Below are 16,139 nucleotides of genomic sequence, written 5' to 3' on the forward strand. Positions count from 1 at the left end.
ACAGTGCGTTCAGTGCTTTCTTGAGAGATAGAGAATTGTAAATGTGTCAGCATCTCCTGGGCTCCTCTGTCATACATGCTGCATTTTGACATTCACCAAATATTTTCGGTGGGTGGCAGGTCTGAGATGGATTCAGGCCTTTTTGGCATCATCCTTCCCCGAAAACCCCCTAGGTACCATCACAGGTGATGGAGTTGGACCTGAGTGCTGATACTTTCATAGTTGTGAGTCCACGCAGTCATTTCTAGTACACATTTTTGTCTTCTCTCTTTTTTTATATGCTGTCCAGACTCTGAGCCCAAGGGATCTGGACATTTAGTACTGTTTCTGTGACTGAATGAGTGATTGATTCATCAGGTGCATGGAAAAAATCGTTATCAGCACACCCTTCAATGATACGAGCAGATGGTGGAATGTGCTTTTATGGCACTATCATTTGTTATATTGACAGATGCTATAAATGTAGTCAATGTGAGCTGATTAACCCCGTCTATAGCTTAAAAACGTAATTAAGAAATTAAAGTAAAACAAGTCAGCAAACAATGATGATTCGTGTTGGATGAAACTTAAGGCAGCGAAATGTTGTGTTTCAAGTGTTGAGCTGTTTGGTTTAAATCTTTACTGCAATGCTTAAAAACATTACAAAAATCTTTACAAAATGTTATCAGCTCGAGTCCTGACTTTTCATAATGTTTTTAAGTATGCTTCACATGACATTGTTCATTTCAGAGCTGTGTGAAATCATACAACGATGGCAGTTTTCTCCCAGCCTCTAAGACTAAATGCACCGATCTCTCAGATCACCACAAAATCCCAAGAGAACATTCATCCACAATATTAATTTACTAGATTGCATTAATATCAGATTTAGACATTAGATTTGGTAGATGAAGCAAAAGACACCGTGCTCCACCAGTTTCGTTAAGCTTGGTAGACACACTCTCATCAGGATGTACAGTAAGCCAAGCCCGTTTCTCTTTGCAGTAATGACCTCAGGTCTTCAGCAGGTATCAAAGGGCATTTAAGAGAATGATAAAGCTCTCTAAACAAACACAATTACACTCACAATTACACACACATACACAGCCCCCCCCCCCCCCCCCCCCCCCCCCCCCCCCCCCCCCCCCCCCCCCTTTCCATGTAGTCTATCAGTGGTTCACTTTTCTTTTCTGGTTAACTTTACATTACAAATATAGGTCTCTACGTCAAGACTTTTCATCTTTATCTAAGACGTGTGAGGAGACGCCCAGCTCTGACATCAGAGATCGGTAGCACCCACGCCAACATCTGGCCTTTGTTCCCTCTCTGTTCCCCGCTGTAACGGTCACTGCTTGTATTTGAGTTTCGTGGCGTGAGCCGCCACAGGTGATCTCCTCTCTCTCGCTCTCTTTCGCTCTCTCTTTCTCTCTCGTTCACCTCCTCTTTTTGGTTTCCTGCACTTTTCACCGACTTCCTCTTGAGAGGGGAGTCAGATCCACAGAGCAGCCAAGTGAAAGAAATAAAAGAAGCTTAAGCCATGTGTTGTACAGGAAAGTGCGCCCGCCTGGTGGGCCTGATCCTGCTGCCTTCAGCCTTCATCTGCATCATCTCCAACCTGCTGCTCTTCTTCCCCGACGGGAAGCAACTGAAGACCAGCGAGATCTCCACCGAGGTCTGGCTCATGGGGGGGCTCCTCGGAGGAGGCCTGATTGTGAGTAAACCAGTTCCACGCAGAGAGTCTGGTGAAATGTTTTATTGCTCATTTTTATTGGGTTTTTCAGCCATTACGTTTCGTAGTGTAAACTAGTAAAGTTAAACTGCTTACGTTTATCGAGTTTTATTGAGAATTACTACTGCATGATCCTTTTTAGATTAGCATAGAGCTTTGTTAGAGCATTTTTATTAATAGTACACGGCTCTTTGTCTCTATCAGCCTATTAGTGGTTTGGGGTTCAGCGTGATGTTATTATTTGACTTGTCATATGTAAAACCAGTAAAAGCAGCACCTTTAACAATGGTTAAGGATTATTTTAAAGATGTGTTATGACTCACTGAGTAAACATTTTAAATTCTAGCTCAGCTTATGTGTACATGAACATGCTTTAGATACCAAAACATTGAAGAGTCATTCTGAAAATAAATAATGAATGTAACCAAATCACACCACTCATATAAAAGATCTTTAATAAAAATACATAAATTCACTTAAATGCATTACTAAAGTATTTATGCTGCTATAATTGAGATAGAAATGTTGTAGCGTTTACATTCATTTGCCAGCTTTCATTTCTTTAGTTTCCTTAATGCTATTAAAGAAGCTAAAGTAGTTAAATTGTATTACACTTCCCTTATTAAAAGGGGACTATCTTGACATTGTGTGAGCTATCACTATCAATAAATAATTCATAAATATTTAATCTTTTGTACTTCAGTATAACATTTCAGTTCAGACCAGGAAGTTTGATCCCTTTCGTCTAACTTTGGGATGTCGCTGCCTGCTGGGTAAACCTTGATGCAGGATTTACAAATATTTGGTTTGATAGATAAGCGAACATACACACACACACACACAATTGTGCACATGCACACACACAAATAAGTATGTAACCTGTGGGTGGACCCAAAGAAATAGAAAAAAAAAGTTTTTTTGAGAGAATTCATCAACAACAAAAACAGTTTTTTGATAGCAGATGTAATGTTTCGTCTCTGCACCTGTCAGATGCTGTGTCCAAGCTGTTCAGCTATCAGGGCCGGGGGCAAGGGTTGCTGTGGAAAAGGTTGCTGTGGCAACCGCTGCCGGGTGAGTGAAATCGTTTGAAAGCTTTATTGCATTTCCATGTTACACAATACTGTTGTGTGTGGCAGACTGCACTGATAATGATGTGTAATAAAAGGTATATAAAAGTCCAAAGGACAAACTTTAGTGCATGATCATTAATGTACCCAGATGCTCTGTTTGAGGTGCGCTTGACAAAGAGAATCATTAGTACTTCAAACAATAAGTATTTAAAGTTTTGCTGAAGATGTTTTACAGAAGTACAGCTCTTTATCTGAATTCCAGATCCTCGCTTCTCTTTGATTATTAGGAACTACATCGCTAATTACAGAACTGAGGAGCCATTAAGTCTGAATAACCAGACAGCAATTTTTAAAAATATGCACTGCTTCGACTTTTAGCATCTTAGGTCATTGACACTTAGAAAAGGGGAAATAAAAAATTTATGTTTGCATTGAAAGGCTGCTAACTTTGGAGGCAGTACGATCCTCTGGGTTAATTATATGAACTGAGACCATAAATGGCTAACTTTGAGTAAGCATAGGCAGAAAGTCACTGTGTGCATGAGCTGTCCATGTGATCGCTGTCCAGTAACACATCACAGATGTGCAGTTTGCCATTCCTTTTTATTTTGGGTAGATAACCTTGCAGTGATATCAACAACAGTGCATAAAGGGGTTAGTAAATTCATCAGATCACCTGTCATAAAAACAAGAAAACACAAATATTGATTTTTAATGCAAAAAAACTTGATTAAAGCTACAAATTATATTTTTATTTATCTAAATACGCATTAGATTTTTATATTAGCAAGTAATCAAAACTGGCTGTTTAAAATTCCTGGATAGCAAAATTACTTATATTTTAGCATTAAAAATGTTGTTTTGATTAAAGAGCTTCTTCGTACTGGTGTAGATTAACCGTTACAGGCACTATAACAGAAACTTTTTTTAATGTTATTGCCAACACTGTTAATTTAGGGCAACTGCAGCCTAAACCTTACACTGGTTGACAGTTTAATACATTTTTAAGCACTGTTTATATTTTATATATTGGATAAAAGCCATAAAACATGATATCAGTTAATTAGTAACCTAATAATTTTTCTACAGAGGATAAAGTAAACTTTTGTGTTTAGCTTTACTCTAAGTCAACCTGCTTATTTATTATTAAAAGAAACCTCCACCATGCCTGAGTTGATAATGTTTTAGTTTTAGGGCATGATTATTTATATTTCTGCAAGTTTTCAGGAAAAAAAAGTTAAAAAACAAAAAAGGAAATCACTTTGAAATAGAAGTTAAGCAACATAAGTTCTCTCTTTTTAAAAGCCCTGTTCATGGACTTTTATAAAAAACCCCAATATGGATACCAAAACCCTTAACAGTAAATATTTAGGTTATATATATATATATATATATGTATATTGTATGCTTCATAAAACTTCTGTGTCTCCTACAGTGATTCATGGCTTCTTCCATTTGTTTTCCACATTAAGTTTGAGTAAAATTAACATGAACTTGTCCCAGAAAAATTAAAAAAAGAAAGAAAGAAATGATGATTGACAGCAAAGAGATCACCTAAAAAAATCTCTCTAAAGAACAAGCATACTTGTACAGTTACAATAATTCATAATCTCTTGCATGAGTGAAAAAACACCTAAATGTTCTCATCTTTCTTTTAGATGTTGAACTCGGTCATATCCTCCGCCGTTGGCGTTCTTGGTGGGATTTACTGCACCAGTGTCGCCTCAGCTGGGTTGGCTGTTGGACCCAAGTGCCAGGTGGAAAGTGGCAAATGGGAGTACCCCTTTAAAGAGACGGGCACGTGAGTGTCCCACCTTCATCATTATATTTTTAAATGTACTTTTTGATAAGCACTGAAACAGCAGATTGAGCCAGTAATTATAGTCTTGACTGATACCCTTGAGGCAGATAAAATATATACATTTCCTTTTTCAGTTATTCTTCTTTTCTCTTAAGTTATATTTAACTGCTTTAGCTTTCTTTGAGAAGTACCAAAATATATAATCATTACTGTATTATTTTTCTTCCTTTGGCTGGTTTTGTTAGATTTTGGCACAGAGTATCACCCTATCCATAACATCCCCCTCTGTCACACCAACCCTCTAACATGTCCTCCTATACAACATCCATGAACCTCCTCTGAGGTCTTCCTCTTTTCCTCCTGCCTGATGACTGCATCTTCATCTTCCTTTGTGCAGTATATCCACTATCCCTCCAATGTACAGCTTAGCTTCCTGTCTTTTTATCAGTGCCACCTTCTCTATGTCACCTTCCCCTTTCACCCCTATCCTGCAATACTCTTAAAGTCCAATAGGTGGCACAGCGAGCCAGTATGTTCCATCACGTGTTTCTTGACCTTTTTAAACATTTGCAATATTAATCGATACTCAGATGGAATTAAAAGGGTTACATAAGCATCCACCCAAAGTGATCGTCACCACTAAGTCATTTTACAAGCAGGTGATAAAGGCCCATCATGCAATTGGGACAACTGTTAATAAATATGAGCTTGTTGTTAATATTCAGGCTTGTCTGTTATGACAGCAGTTTAAAGGGCAAACTAAGAAAAACAAGTCTGATTACACAATACATGTTGGGTTATTAACATGTGACCTGGGCTTGTCCTTCCTCCAGAAAACTTTAAGTTCCTCTTTCTCGTTTCTGTTCTGTCAACTGTCAATTTTTAGCCCAAACTATTTTGCTATTTAATATTTCTAATGGTGCTGAAAGGATGATATGAAAAACAAGAAGTGATTCTCTCAGATCATAAGACATGCTCTATATCTGCTGCAAGGAAGGAGGCTGGGAGAGATGCCTTTGTGTTGGCTGTCTGTGTCACTATGAATAGGCTGCGATAAGATATCAAATTGAGGAAACAAATTTTTCAGAATTCTAGATTGCAAAAAGGGAAATGATTCATTCACGTATCAGTGTATTTTGGTTTACTTCGTTGTTTTGTAATGTACTCTGTACTTCTGTGATGCCGTTTAGAGGAAAGGAAAGCTTTAACCTTCAACAGCCTTTAAATAAAGTTTGAAGATGTCACATATAAATATTTACTGCCTGCAGAGTAAACGCTGATCAAGCACTGCCCTGCAGTGATAGTATTTAATGTGAAAGGGAATTTCAAGAAAAGATACTGCAGGATGTTGATCAATGAAAAACTTTAACTAATATAAATTCGACCCATGAGCTGCTGTCACAAAGAGAGAAATCAGGGACACAACCTTACTTTTGCATGTTCAGACTGTGCAAGTTGGACATTGTGACTCATTTTCAGTTTACTGAACAGCTGTTTACTGCTGTTCTTGGTAATCTGTATTGGCTTATTATTTTTTTTAACCCTCGCTGTTGAGCCTGTAACAAAATGCAGTTCTGTGAAAAACCCAAGCTCAAAGCCTCTTCCCGTAAAAAGAGCATCCCAGCACTACTTAGGGTTGCAAAGCTGCATCTGAACGAGCCTTCTGGAACAATGTCCTTCAGACAGATGAGACCAAATTTGCGATGTCTGGACATAATGCACAATGCTGCATTTGGTAAAAACCAAACGCAGCATATAAACAGAAACACCTCATACCAGCTGTCGGCACGGCGGTGGTGGGGTGATGGTTTTGTCTTCTTTTGCAGTCACTGGACCTGGGCAGCTTACATTTGTTGTTCCAGCCAGGTCCTATTGAGCTGTGTGAAATATTTTTTTTCACATGATTGTAGCAATAATGAAATAATGTTCTAAAATATCAAATTATATCATATCCAATCTTCGATTTTTCAAACAAAACAAGATGTTCGTGAGATTTTGAGCTGCGGCATAGACTTGTTTTTTCTTGTCTGGACTGGATTAACCTGTTTCCAGACTTTGTGTTGATTTAAGGGGATGTGAGAGCATATCAGCAAGAAAGAAAATATATATTATTTCTCAGAAGTATTAGTTTAATATTTACGTAAATAAGTAAGGTTGAAAAGTTTTTGATTGCAACTCGCTTTCTTTCTCCACCTCACACTTTTTTCTCCTTCTCTTCCACCATCACCGCTTTTTCTTCACTTCCCCATCCCCATCCATATTTTCATTAATGCTGTTAGTACGAGCTCTGGTCACTGCTTATGCTCCACTGCTCCTCTCCTTCACAGGGGCAATGGGAGCTACCTTGTAAACCAGGATATGTGGACTACATGTGTGCACCCTAAAAACATAGTGCTGTGGAACATCGTTCTGTTCTCCATCCTGCTGGCCATGGGCTTGCTGCAGATTGTGCTCTGCGGCCTCCAGGCGATCAACGGCTGTTTGGGATGCATCTGCGGAGACTGTCGGGACAGCAAAGACGTAAGTGAACGAATCCTAAACCTCTGCCTGAGCTGGGCGAGGGTAGATGAATTCCTTCTAATCACTTGAGTGTATTTGTGAGTCTCAGAGGTCAGACGTTCGAGGCAGTAAAATTGTAAACAGTTTATTCAAACATGAGAGTCGTAGTGACTCACTAAGGTGCTGTAGCTTGTTTGGTTCAGCTCTGGAGTCAGCTCTTCTCAGCAACTCCATTTATGGCCGTTTGCCATTTTGTACTTCCAGACTGAATTTCTTTAGAACTGTTGGATTGCGGTTCATGACTTCCATCCAGCCTGTCAGTGATTACAAAAACAAGTTTTGTAGTTTTGGATCCTGTGTTGATAGGAAAAGGGCTCCCAGTGGGGACGGAAACAGCACTAATTTAAAGGAATTTTTAAGCATTTTGGGAAACAAGGTCTAAAAAAAAAATCTATGCTTTGTATTATTAAACTAATTTAGACCGCAGACTGTATAAAAGCTCTAGGAAAAGAAAAAGTGGAGCCAGTGTATATGTGCCCTAAGCCTTAATACCTCTAATAACCAGCAGGGGGCGACTCCTCTGGTTGCGCGAAGAAATCATATTATAAAGAAAAAGTACCTTTTTTATGCTTGTTTTACTTTTTTCAATTAATAATTAATTTGTATAAATTATGTTCCTGTGTAGGGTAAAATAGCTGATAAAGCAGGTTGTGATTCAGAGCATGAGCGTCAGATATTCAGGAAAGAAAACAAAATTGTAAATTAACAAAAGCTTTCTGGTTTATAATTACAAGACAGTCTGAACAATGAGATTACAGAATTTTTTCTCCACTGTAAGCTGGGTTTGACACCGCTGCTTCAGAAAATAGGTGCTCAAGCTCCTACCATGTGGGAACAGCAGGCACCACAGGCCCTCTGGTTCTCAGTCACACCCGCCTCTCGCTTGTTTAGTTCTAAAAGATACTTCAAGGAGTGAGCACATTATACACTTTGTTTCAGGGCTGTGCTCAGTAGACAAATTCATTTCACAGTAGTGCACGATGCATTATTTCACTAACCTAAACCATCCTCACATCCAAATGTAATTACAAATGATTTCAAAAACAGCCAAAATGCAAAACTCGAGTGCAAAAATGGTCGTCTAACTATCTGGTAACCTTTTCAATACATCAGCAGTTTATGGCTGATGTACAAATTGAATGATTGATTGATATGAGACATAATGTGCTTCTTCTTTGGCTCTTGGAGGAGGAGGACGCACTTTTTCTCCTCTCCGTTATCTTCCCTGCTTATGTCCTTGTCTAGTCTCGTGGGTTTTTTTTGTATTTTCCCTGGAACATTCTCTCACAGTCTGTTCTCTAAAACCTAAAAGAGGAATTATGGATTGGATCAACTGGTCCCTAAATGCAATTGACACCCCTTTCTCAACGAGAAGTTTGGGCTTGGGTGAGCCTGACTGCTGAAGATATCTACCTATTTGGAACCATGGTAACAGGGTTCTGGCTGATCGGAGCTGGCTTGGCCCTGACTTATCGAAGAATTAAGAAAGTGGAACCGGCTGTTCAAACCCCCACAAGGCTGCCCGCTGGGATTGGAACGATGGGAGAGGCATGAGTTTCTCAAAATGGGCTCATTGAGTCAGCACGGATAAGATCTTGGAGAAGCTACAGCTGCTGTGAATACTCAGAATAAGATCTCTGACTGCAGACTGGATACATCTCGGAAGGGCTAGCCCGGAATAACATCTCTGGGCGCAAAATTGGATGACATCTCGGGGAGGCACACTGCCGTGAGTTCTCAGAAATCGGCTCCTTGAGCACAAGAAATGACAACATCACAGAACGCAAGTATGGCGAAGCTCGCGGCTCTCCAACGGGAGATTGAGAGACCAGTGTTGGACTGTAGAACTGCTTTGAAATTCATATGAGTTGTTCGCACTAAAGTAAAAAAAATAACATCACTTCATGTGGATACCCTCTCGGCGCCAGCTACAAGGCCGGAGCTGAACAAAACACCTTGATAATGACTGTGTTTAGTCTGTTCCTTCCCATTCCATGCAAGGCCACCTGGGTTGGCTGGAAGACTGTTTACTTTGCCTGGCAGGGCGTATTTGTAGTGCAAATTCACAAATAAGCACATTTTCCCAAAAGTGCAATGAGTGCATGTACCATAAAAATCCAAACTTGCACAAAGAAATCTAAAGCTAAAACACCAAACACCAATAAAGAGTTAGTTTAAACAAAAACCTTTAAGGTCATAAAAACATTCCCATGTCTCAGATATTTCAGATAACATTTTCCAATACCTTCCTCTTGATGCAGCAGCTAAAAGAATTACTAAAAAAATACATGATGTAAAAGCAGTGACAGATTTCTTTCCATGAAGGTGCAATAAGTAAACCAGCAGCTTGACAGAACACGGTAAAAGTCAAAATTCATAAACACCAACATGAACTGTACGAACGACAAGACAAATCCACACGCTAAAGATTAAGCTCACATTTAGCGCACGGTTAAACATCTACTGATGACCTGCGTCCTTCTACTTATCTTTAGACATTATATCCAAAGTATGCAGCAATGTGCTTTGGTGGAAACTTCACCCCAACGTCCATGTTCACATGTGAACTGTATCATCAGATGTCTACATATTAACACGGTTCTCCAGTTTATTAACACCCCTGTTAGTCATTTGAGAGCCGGCGTCCTGTCCAATATGTCAACTGAACATGTGATGTTTGTCCTGCTGCAGGATGAAAGCGGACTGTAAGGGTGAAGAAGAAAAATCCTGCTGTGACCGGCCTCCAAAAGGACTCCCACGCTTTTCTCCATTGGTGCCACTTCTGCGAAGAAGCTCATCGACTCGCTTTTGTTTCCTCTTTCCAGAATGTGTCAGAACCAAACTCCATTATTTTGTGAATTGCAATCTTCTTGTTTGTATCTCCCGACTTAATTCCTTTAACTGAAATAATTTATGAAATAAGGAGTAATTCCTGTGCTGAGGAATCAACGCAGGACGGATATGAATAAATTGTAACCAACTGTTTGATGTGGGCTTACATTGTATACCAGGTAAATGTGAAAATGTGATCAAATTTAAAAAATAAAGGCAGCATATTTTTAAATTACGCTGGATTTGCTCTTCGTTACATAGCAGCGCTCAACACTTCATCTAGAGGAGTGCTGCTTTACTAAGCCTCATTATCAGTAAGAGATTGTTTCAGAAAGGTGTCAGACCCCATGGTTGAGTACTTTTAAACCACGCCATCACTATTACAAAGACTTTCAGACATTTCGTCTAACAACAACTTGTGCACGAGCCTATGGTACTACATTTATCACCAATCCGGTGGCTGTTGCCAATCTGAACTGTAATAATGGTTCCCTGCTATGATTATAACCCACACCCAAATTATGAGCTATTACACAGAACTAACACAAGCCTTTATACACTGTGTGTGGAGCATTGCTACAGCAGATACAGCTCTCACAGCAGCATTAACACATATTTCAGGATGCAAACATCTATATACGCACAGTAATATAAAGATGTTACCTTGGACGTGCTGGTTGTGAATTCTGTGCCTGAGATGACCGTATCAGTAACATCCATCATCTGCAACATCATGTGGATCCAAATGAAGACTAAAAGGTGAATCAACCTCACCGTGTGTGAAATGGGCATCCACAGCAGCATCACATATAGATCACAGATCCACTGTAACCTGTTACTCATCATCTGACTCCAGCTCTGTGCCCATGACCATGTGTTTGTTTTTTATACAAGTGTCAGTGGAATTGTTGCTGTACCTGCATGTCCAACACCACATGTTGTAATTGTTCAGCAGCTGCTGCCTGTGCCTGCAGTCTCTACTGTATCCTCTGCACTTTTGTTACTATGAGCTATTTGTGCCAGATGTTTTCTTTAATCTCTTTGGCCTTTAAAATGTGCATCTAACCCCTACCCCCCAAAAACAACTACTTAAATGTGTTAAAGGTGCATATGTAGTTATTTTATAAAACTGGAGAGTATTAGTTATGTGGCATCCTTCCCACACAGTGGCATCTCCCTCACTTTACAGGGCTGAACTGTGACTCTGAACATAAGAATCAGCTGCCAAAGACTCAAGTCTGGTCCAAAGGATAACTTTGGAATATGTAAACGAAGGATACATTTTAATTGTATTTTCACAGGTTTTACAGCACTTCTACCTTCCCCCGATGGCCATTCATACCTCACCAAAATAAAATTAATAGATAAACATTTAGAAGAAAGTTCATTTTTTTCACTTTCTCCTATAGATATTTATGATTTTTACAGGGTTCCCCATAAAAAAACAAAAAGAGGAAATGCTTTTAACTATCAAACATTTCCTGTTGTCTAATTTCAGGACAGTCAGAGTTCTGAGCTAACATGACTTTTACACATTTATTTCTTACAGCTTAAGCCCAAAGCAACAATCTTTACGCTGACAGAGGATTTTCACTGGTCTGGTCCGCCTAAGATCAAACTTGGCTGCATGTGGTCAATAATGAAAAATGAATCTGAAATCTTAACCTGCAGCCGATTTTACCCCAGTATTAAACCCTACTATTTGTTACAGACTTCTTTCTTATCTCCAAAAACTCAGTCATGCCCTCACAATGTGACTGCGCAGTAAACACCCACACAGAGCTGTAACAGAAGTCTCTGCACTGTGTCACCAGTTAACTCTGATTATCCAGAAGAACTTGAACACATCAGAGTTAGCAACTCTGTAAATTACTCATCCTGTTCCTGTGTAGTGAGAGAACCAGCTGTAACGAGATTATTTTGATTAGACACAAGGCCAAAGGTCAGAACGCCCCCTGTGGACACTGGGAACACTGCAGATGTACACAGTCTGCAGGAGCGCTTGTTAGTGTAGGTGCAGGTTAAGCTCGTAATCTTTTGCTGCCTGGAGCAGCTTCGTGGTAATTGTTACCTAACTTTCAAGGTAAAAGCCTGTTGGGAGACTGCACCCAGGTAAATATAGACACGCTCTCTTAGGACATGCCAAATAACCCAAAGCTGTATCTGTAAGGTAGGCTGAGCCCCTTTGGCAGCAGAGATAAATGAATTTAAACTGCTTCAGTGGCCTGATTTCCTCAGTAATGATGTCTCTTTTCTTAGTTCCATCTCTGGGGAGATTTAAGTCCATGTGTGCCACAGATTGAATCATGACTCTGCTCCTTTGTTGCAAAACTGAAGCACAAAATTATTCTCAACGTGTTTTTGTCTCCACAAACCTCCAGGACACGGAGGAGGAGTTACGTTGATCTGGCCAACGCTTTGAGCCAAATCTTAGCTGACTGAGTGTCCGGTGCTGTGCTGCTCTCTTGCATAATGTCAGCGCACAAAGTGTGACCGATTTTGGGATAAAAGAATGAGGGGAAGGGGAGAAGAGAGGAAGGGGCCCCTGCTCTCTGCCAGTTTTCATGCAAATCGGAGCCCCAGTGAAAGAATCCAGAGAAGCAAAGAAAGATCCATTTAATGGCGTACGTGCACACATCTCTGAGGGGAAAAGAGGCAGGCTGGTCATTTGAGCATAAAATTCTTTTGTTTTGTTCCCCTCAGCTTGAGCCAGGAGGGAAACGGGACATCGAAGCAGATCTGGCCGTTCCCAGAAACATTGAACTAACCTGCTGTTTGTGCAGCTGTGTACTCTTCTCTCCTGCTTCTCCCGCTTGTTTCTTGGTGGAGAGCTCTTCAACACACCCACACACCGTGGCTTAATCTGAAAGTAGACCTCATCCTGCAGTCACTGGCCAAACACAAATTTCAGCTCAGACGCACGTACCTGATAACTCAGCGCTGTCCACCACCCGGTCATTATGGCAACCACTAATAGCAGACGCAGAGCCACAAAGCAGACAGTGAGGCACATTCAGCGGCTCGCTCAGCATCTCCAAAATCAACAGATCTTAAAATCCAAATTTGAACTGTTTATTAATCAGAACAAACTCACTTTGTCAAGAACAATCACAATAAAAACTCACCCGTCAGGTATCCAGACATGAAGACTTTTTGTCTGAGTCATGTTAGTTTCAAAGTGTCTGCAGATGCTGACACCCGTGTTAGTGGGAAGTGTGTTATTATGAGATGTGATAATGTGCATTAGCAACAAGACACAGTGTCACTTTGCCCGTTTGCACCATTGCTTCAAGGCAAACCTGACAGTCTGTGCTCCACTCTGCATGAAGGAGCTGTGATATTAACACTTTGAGTGCTCTATGAAAATATACAGTGAAGTTCAAAAGTGTGGTTTCGCCCCCTCATTTCTTTATATTTTCTTGCCAGGAGCCAGACTTTCTTGTAATTCTTAATGTGCTCTTGAGCAATACGTCTTCAGGTTTCTGAAGGACTGTCACAGATTTCCTTTGGGTACTTTTTCACTCATTTTCAGTCCAGTCCTTGAACCAGACCAGAGGAATGTTTGTTTGTTTCTTTAAACCACTTAACATTAACTTTTGAGTCACTCGGGCATTCAAAAAGCACTTAACTCATGTGTCTACACACAACACAAGGAAAAATACCAAAGATAACACAGTTTGACAGACATAAAGTAGGATTTCTTGATTCTCAGAGAGTTATTAGCTGAATATAATACTGAATATCTCTGCATGGTGTTCGCTGTAACCCTAAAAAGGAAGGAAGAGGTAGGCCTCAAAATGCAGCAGATGCAGCAAAATCAGGAACATTTGAATGTCTTTAAAGAAGCCTGGAGAACTATTCCTGAAGATTACATAAAAAAATGAGACGAATGTTTGGCTCTGAGTTCAGACTGTGTTGGAGAATAAAGGTCATCTCTGACTTTTAAACTCATTATAATTGTACAAACTCAGTTTTGCCTTATTTACTGTGTTTCCACGTCTGTTTGCGCTTGTTTCAATAAATCATTGCACCTATTTCTCATTTTCCTAACAAAATATAAGTAACATGTGGCTTGAGACAGAGCAGATAGTGAGATTTTTTAATGCTATTGCATGCTGTGAGAACACTGATTGCTGGATTTCTTCATCACTGCTGGGACGGTGTTAAATCATTACTGACCCGTTCGATGAAGCGTCTGCAATTCATTTAGTTAATGAAATGTGTCGGCTGATAAATAATCAGCCTGGAAAACCCATCAAATCATTTCAGTTGCCGTTCATCCCATTTGGTGCAGTTTAGTATGCTCTCATCACATCTATTATAAATGCTCTACACAATTAATTAACAGTTCCAATCCCATAAAGTTGGTTCTGTTCAACTGGACGTTTTGTTTCCAGTGGGAGAAACGTTTTGTCAGCCTTCCAGACTGAACAAATGCTTCCGGCATGTCACTGCCTGGACGACTGAGCGTGGATCACGACATAACAACTGTGATCTGTGTTGAATCTAACGCATGAGAGCCCAAACCCATTTTTACTGTCAGGAAAACTATGGGAGAGTCAATGTTGAAACTTTAACAGGAACTTTTCTAAATGTGTAAAAGGGCGTAGGTTCTTATGGGCTAAAGTACAAAATCAAAACAAACCAGTTGAAAAGGAAAAAGGAAAGTTCCAGGAGCATGCTTGGTGGAGTAAATGTTAGCTGACTTTTAATGTGTTTTGTTTTTATAGCAAACTGGGAATAAAACAATTCCCTTATCTAGAACTTACAGCCCTGGGAGGAACCTCCCTATCTGTTCTGCAATTTCCCAAATAGCCCCCATTTTTTTTGTTTAATGTCAGCTTTTTTTTCTATCTTCCTTTGCTTTTGTAATCATATTGAACAGGGAATCCTCAGCTTTCAGACCTTTTAAACCTATTTAATATCAAAGTACACGCTCTTTAAGAGGCTGCAGAAGACAGCATGGTGCTCTTTGCCCTGCAGGAGAATTATCTACTCATTTGCATGCTGTGCAGGATACGCCTCCTTTAATGAGCTCACTATGTGAAACATGTGTACGTCTTGTTTACGTAGAAACAACAGCAGGAGATAAATAACTCAATGTACAGACCACAGAGAGGACAGGCGTATAGGAGGAGGGTGGGGGGCAGGAACCAGCCGCGAGCGACCTCAGCCAGTCAGCACCGGTTCCACAGACACACACACCAAAATACTAGAAAATTAAACTGTGGGTGTGTGTGAGTCTGAGGGAGGGGACAACAAGGGGGGGGGGGGAGGGGTAAGGGGAGGGGAGCAGAAAATATCCAGAGAAGACTAGACTGGTTTAAACCTGCAATGACAGCATTTTAGTTAGTGTTCAAAATTCTCACAACAATCAGTGACGAAAACAAACACAGTGGCTTTGCACATCTTATCTGCCCTGGATTTGTCTGCAGAATGACATTATCCTAGATGCTAATGTCATTATACACACACTGACACACACAGCCTGTCCTCCTCATCCAACAACTCTATTAAACCCCCATTCTCTGCTCCATGACCTTCTCTAACAGCATAATAGAAGGAGAATTAGGGTAATACAAATCAACAACACAACCTGAAGTGGGGCTTTTCTGCATGAGGGTTAAGAGTAACTGACGTATAAGTACATTTATAGGTAATTTGCAGCGCTTGTCCATAGATTGCAGTGACTAATGGCATAGATATTGATCCTTCTATTATAATCATGAAATTAAAAAAATATGTGCTTGTATTTTAAAGTTTTTCCTTTTTCCATTTGATACTTTGAACAGTACCTTTAAAACAAGACAACGCTCTCTAAGCCTTTTAAATTAAATACTATCCAGTCATGCACAATTATGTGAAAAACTCTATGCAGTTCTGTGAAAAACTAAGTGCACCCTATGACTCAGTAGTTTCCCTTGAACCACCTTTAGCACCCATAACTTGCAATAATCATTTTCTGTGTCACTTTATCACAGAAAATGTCCCACTTTTCTTTGCAGCATTGCTTCAGTTCACTGAGCTTATCAAGCATGTATACACGCACAGCTCTCTTAAGGTCCCACCGCAGCATTTGAGTCTGGACTTTGACTGAGGCCTTGCAGCACCTCGATTCTTTTCAGTCATTCTGTTCTGTTGTCCTTGTCATCATTATCCTGTTGCATGA

General features: G+C 40.1%; 1 protein-coding gene across 1 annotated transcript; it reads left to right on the top strand.

Annotated features, from left to right (window-relative positions):
• The first annotated feature begins 1,296 nt into the window (after nucleotides 1–1,296).
• tm4sf5 (transmembrane 4 L six family member 5) lies at nucleotides 1,297–12,468 on the top strand. The gene is made up of 5 exons (XM_085154757.1): nucleotides 1,297–1,690; nucleotides 2,699–2,779; nucleotides 4,437–4,579; nucleotides 6,907–7,099; nucleotides 9,830–12,468. Exons 1-5 carry the CDS (start codon nucleotides 1,517–1,519, stop codon nucleotides 9,845–9,847), a joined length of 609 nt encoding a protein of 202 aa, XP_085010883.1. The 5' UTR covers nucleotides 1,297–1,516; the 3' UTR covers nucleotides 9,848–12,468.
• Nucleotides 12,469–16,139: the final 3,671 nt, after the last annotated feature.

Source organism: Neolamprologus multifasciatus, chromosome 3 (genome assembly GCF_963576455.1).
Source record: "Neolamprologus multifasciatus chromosome 3, fNeoMul1.2, whole genome shotgun sequence".
NCBI lineage: Eukaryota > Metazoa > Chordata > Actinopteri > Cichliformes > Cichlidae > Neolamprologus > Neolamprologus multifasciatus.

Bases quoted from the DNA above. Each gene is read 5' to 3' on its own strand.
- tm4sf5 (XM_085154757.1), top strand. From the start codon at position 1,517: ATGTGTTGTACAGGAAAGTGCGCCCGCCTGGTGGGCCTGATCCTGCTG. The intron at 1,691-2,698 runs GTGAGTAAACCA...TGCACCTGTCAG, and splicing joins TCCTCGGAGGAGGCCTGATT to ATGCTGTGTCCAAGCTGTTC. The intron at 2,780-4,436 runs GTGAGTGAAATC...TCTTTCTTTTAG, and splicing joins GCTGTGGCAACCGCTGCCGG to ATGTTGAACTCGGTCATATC.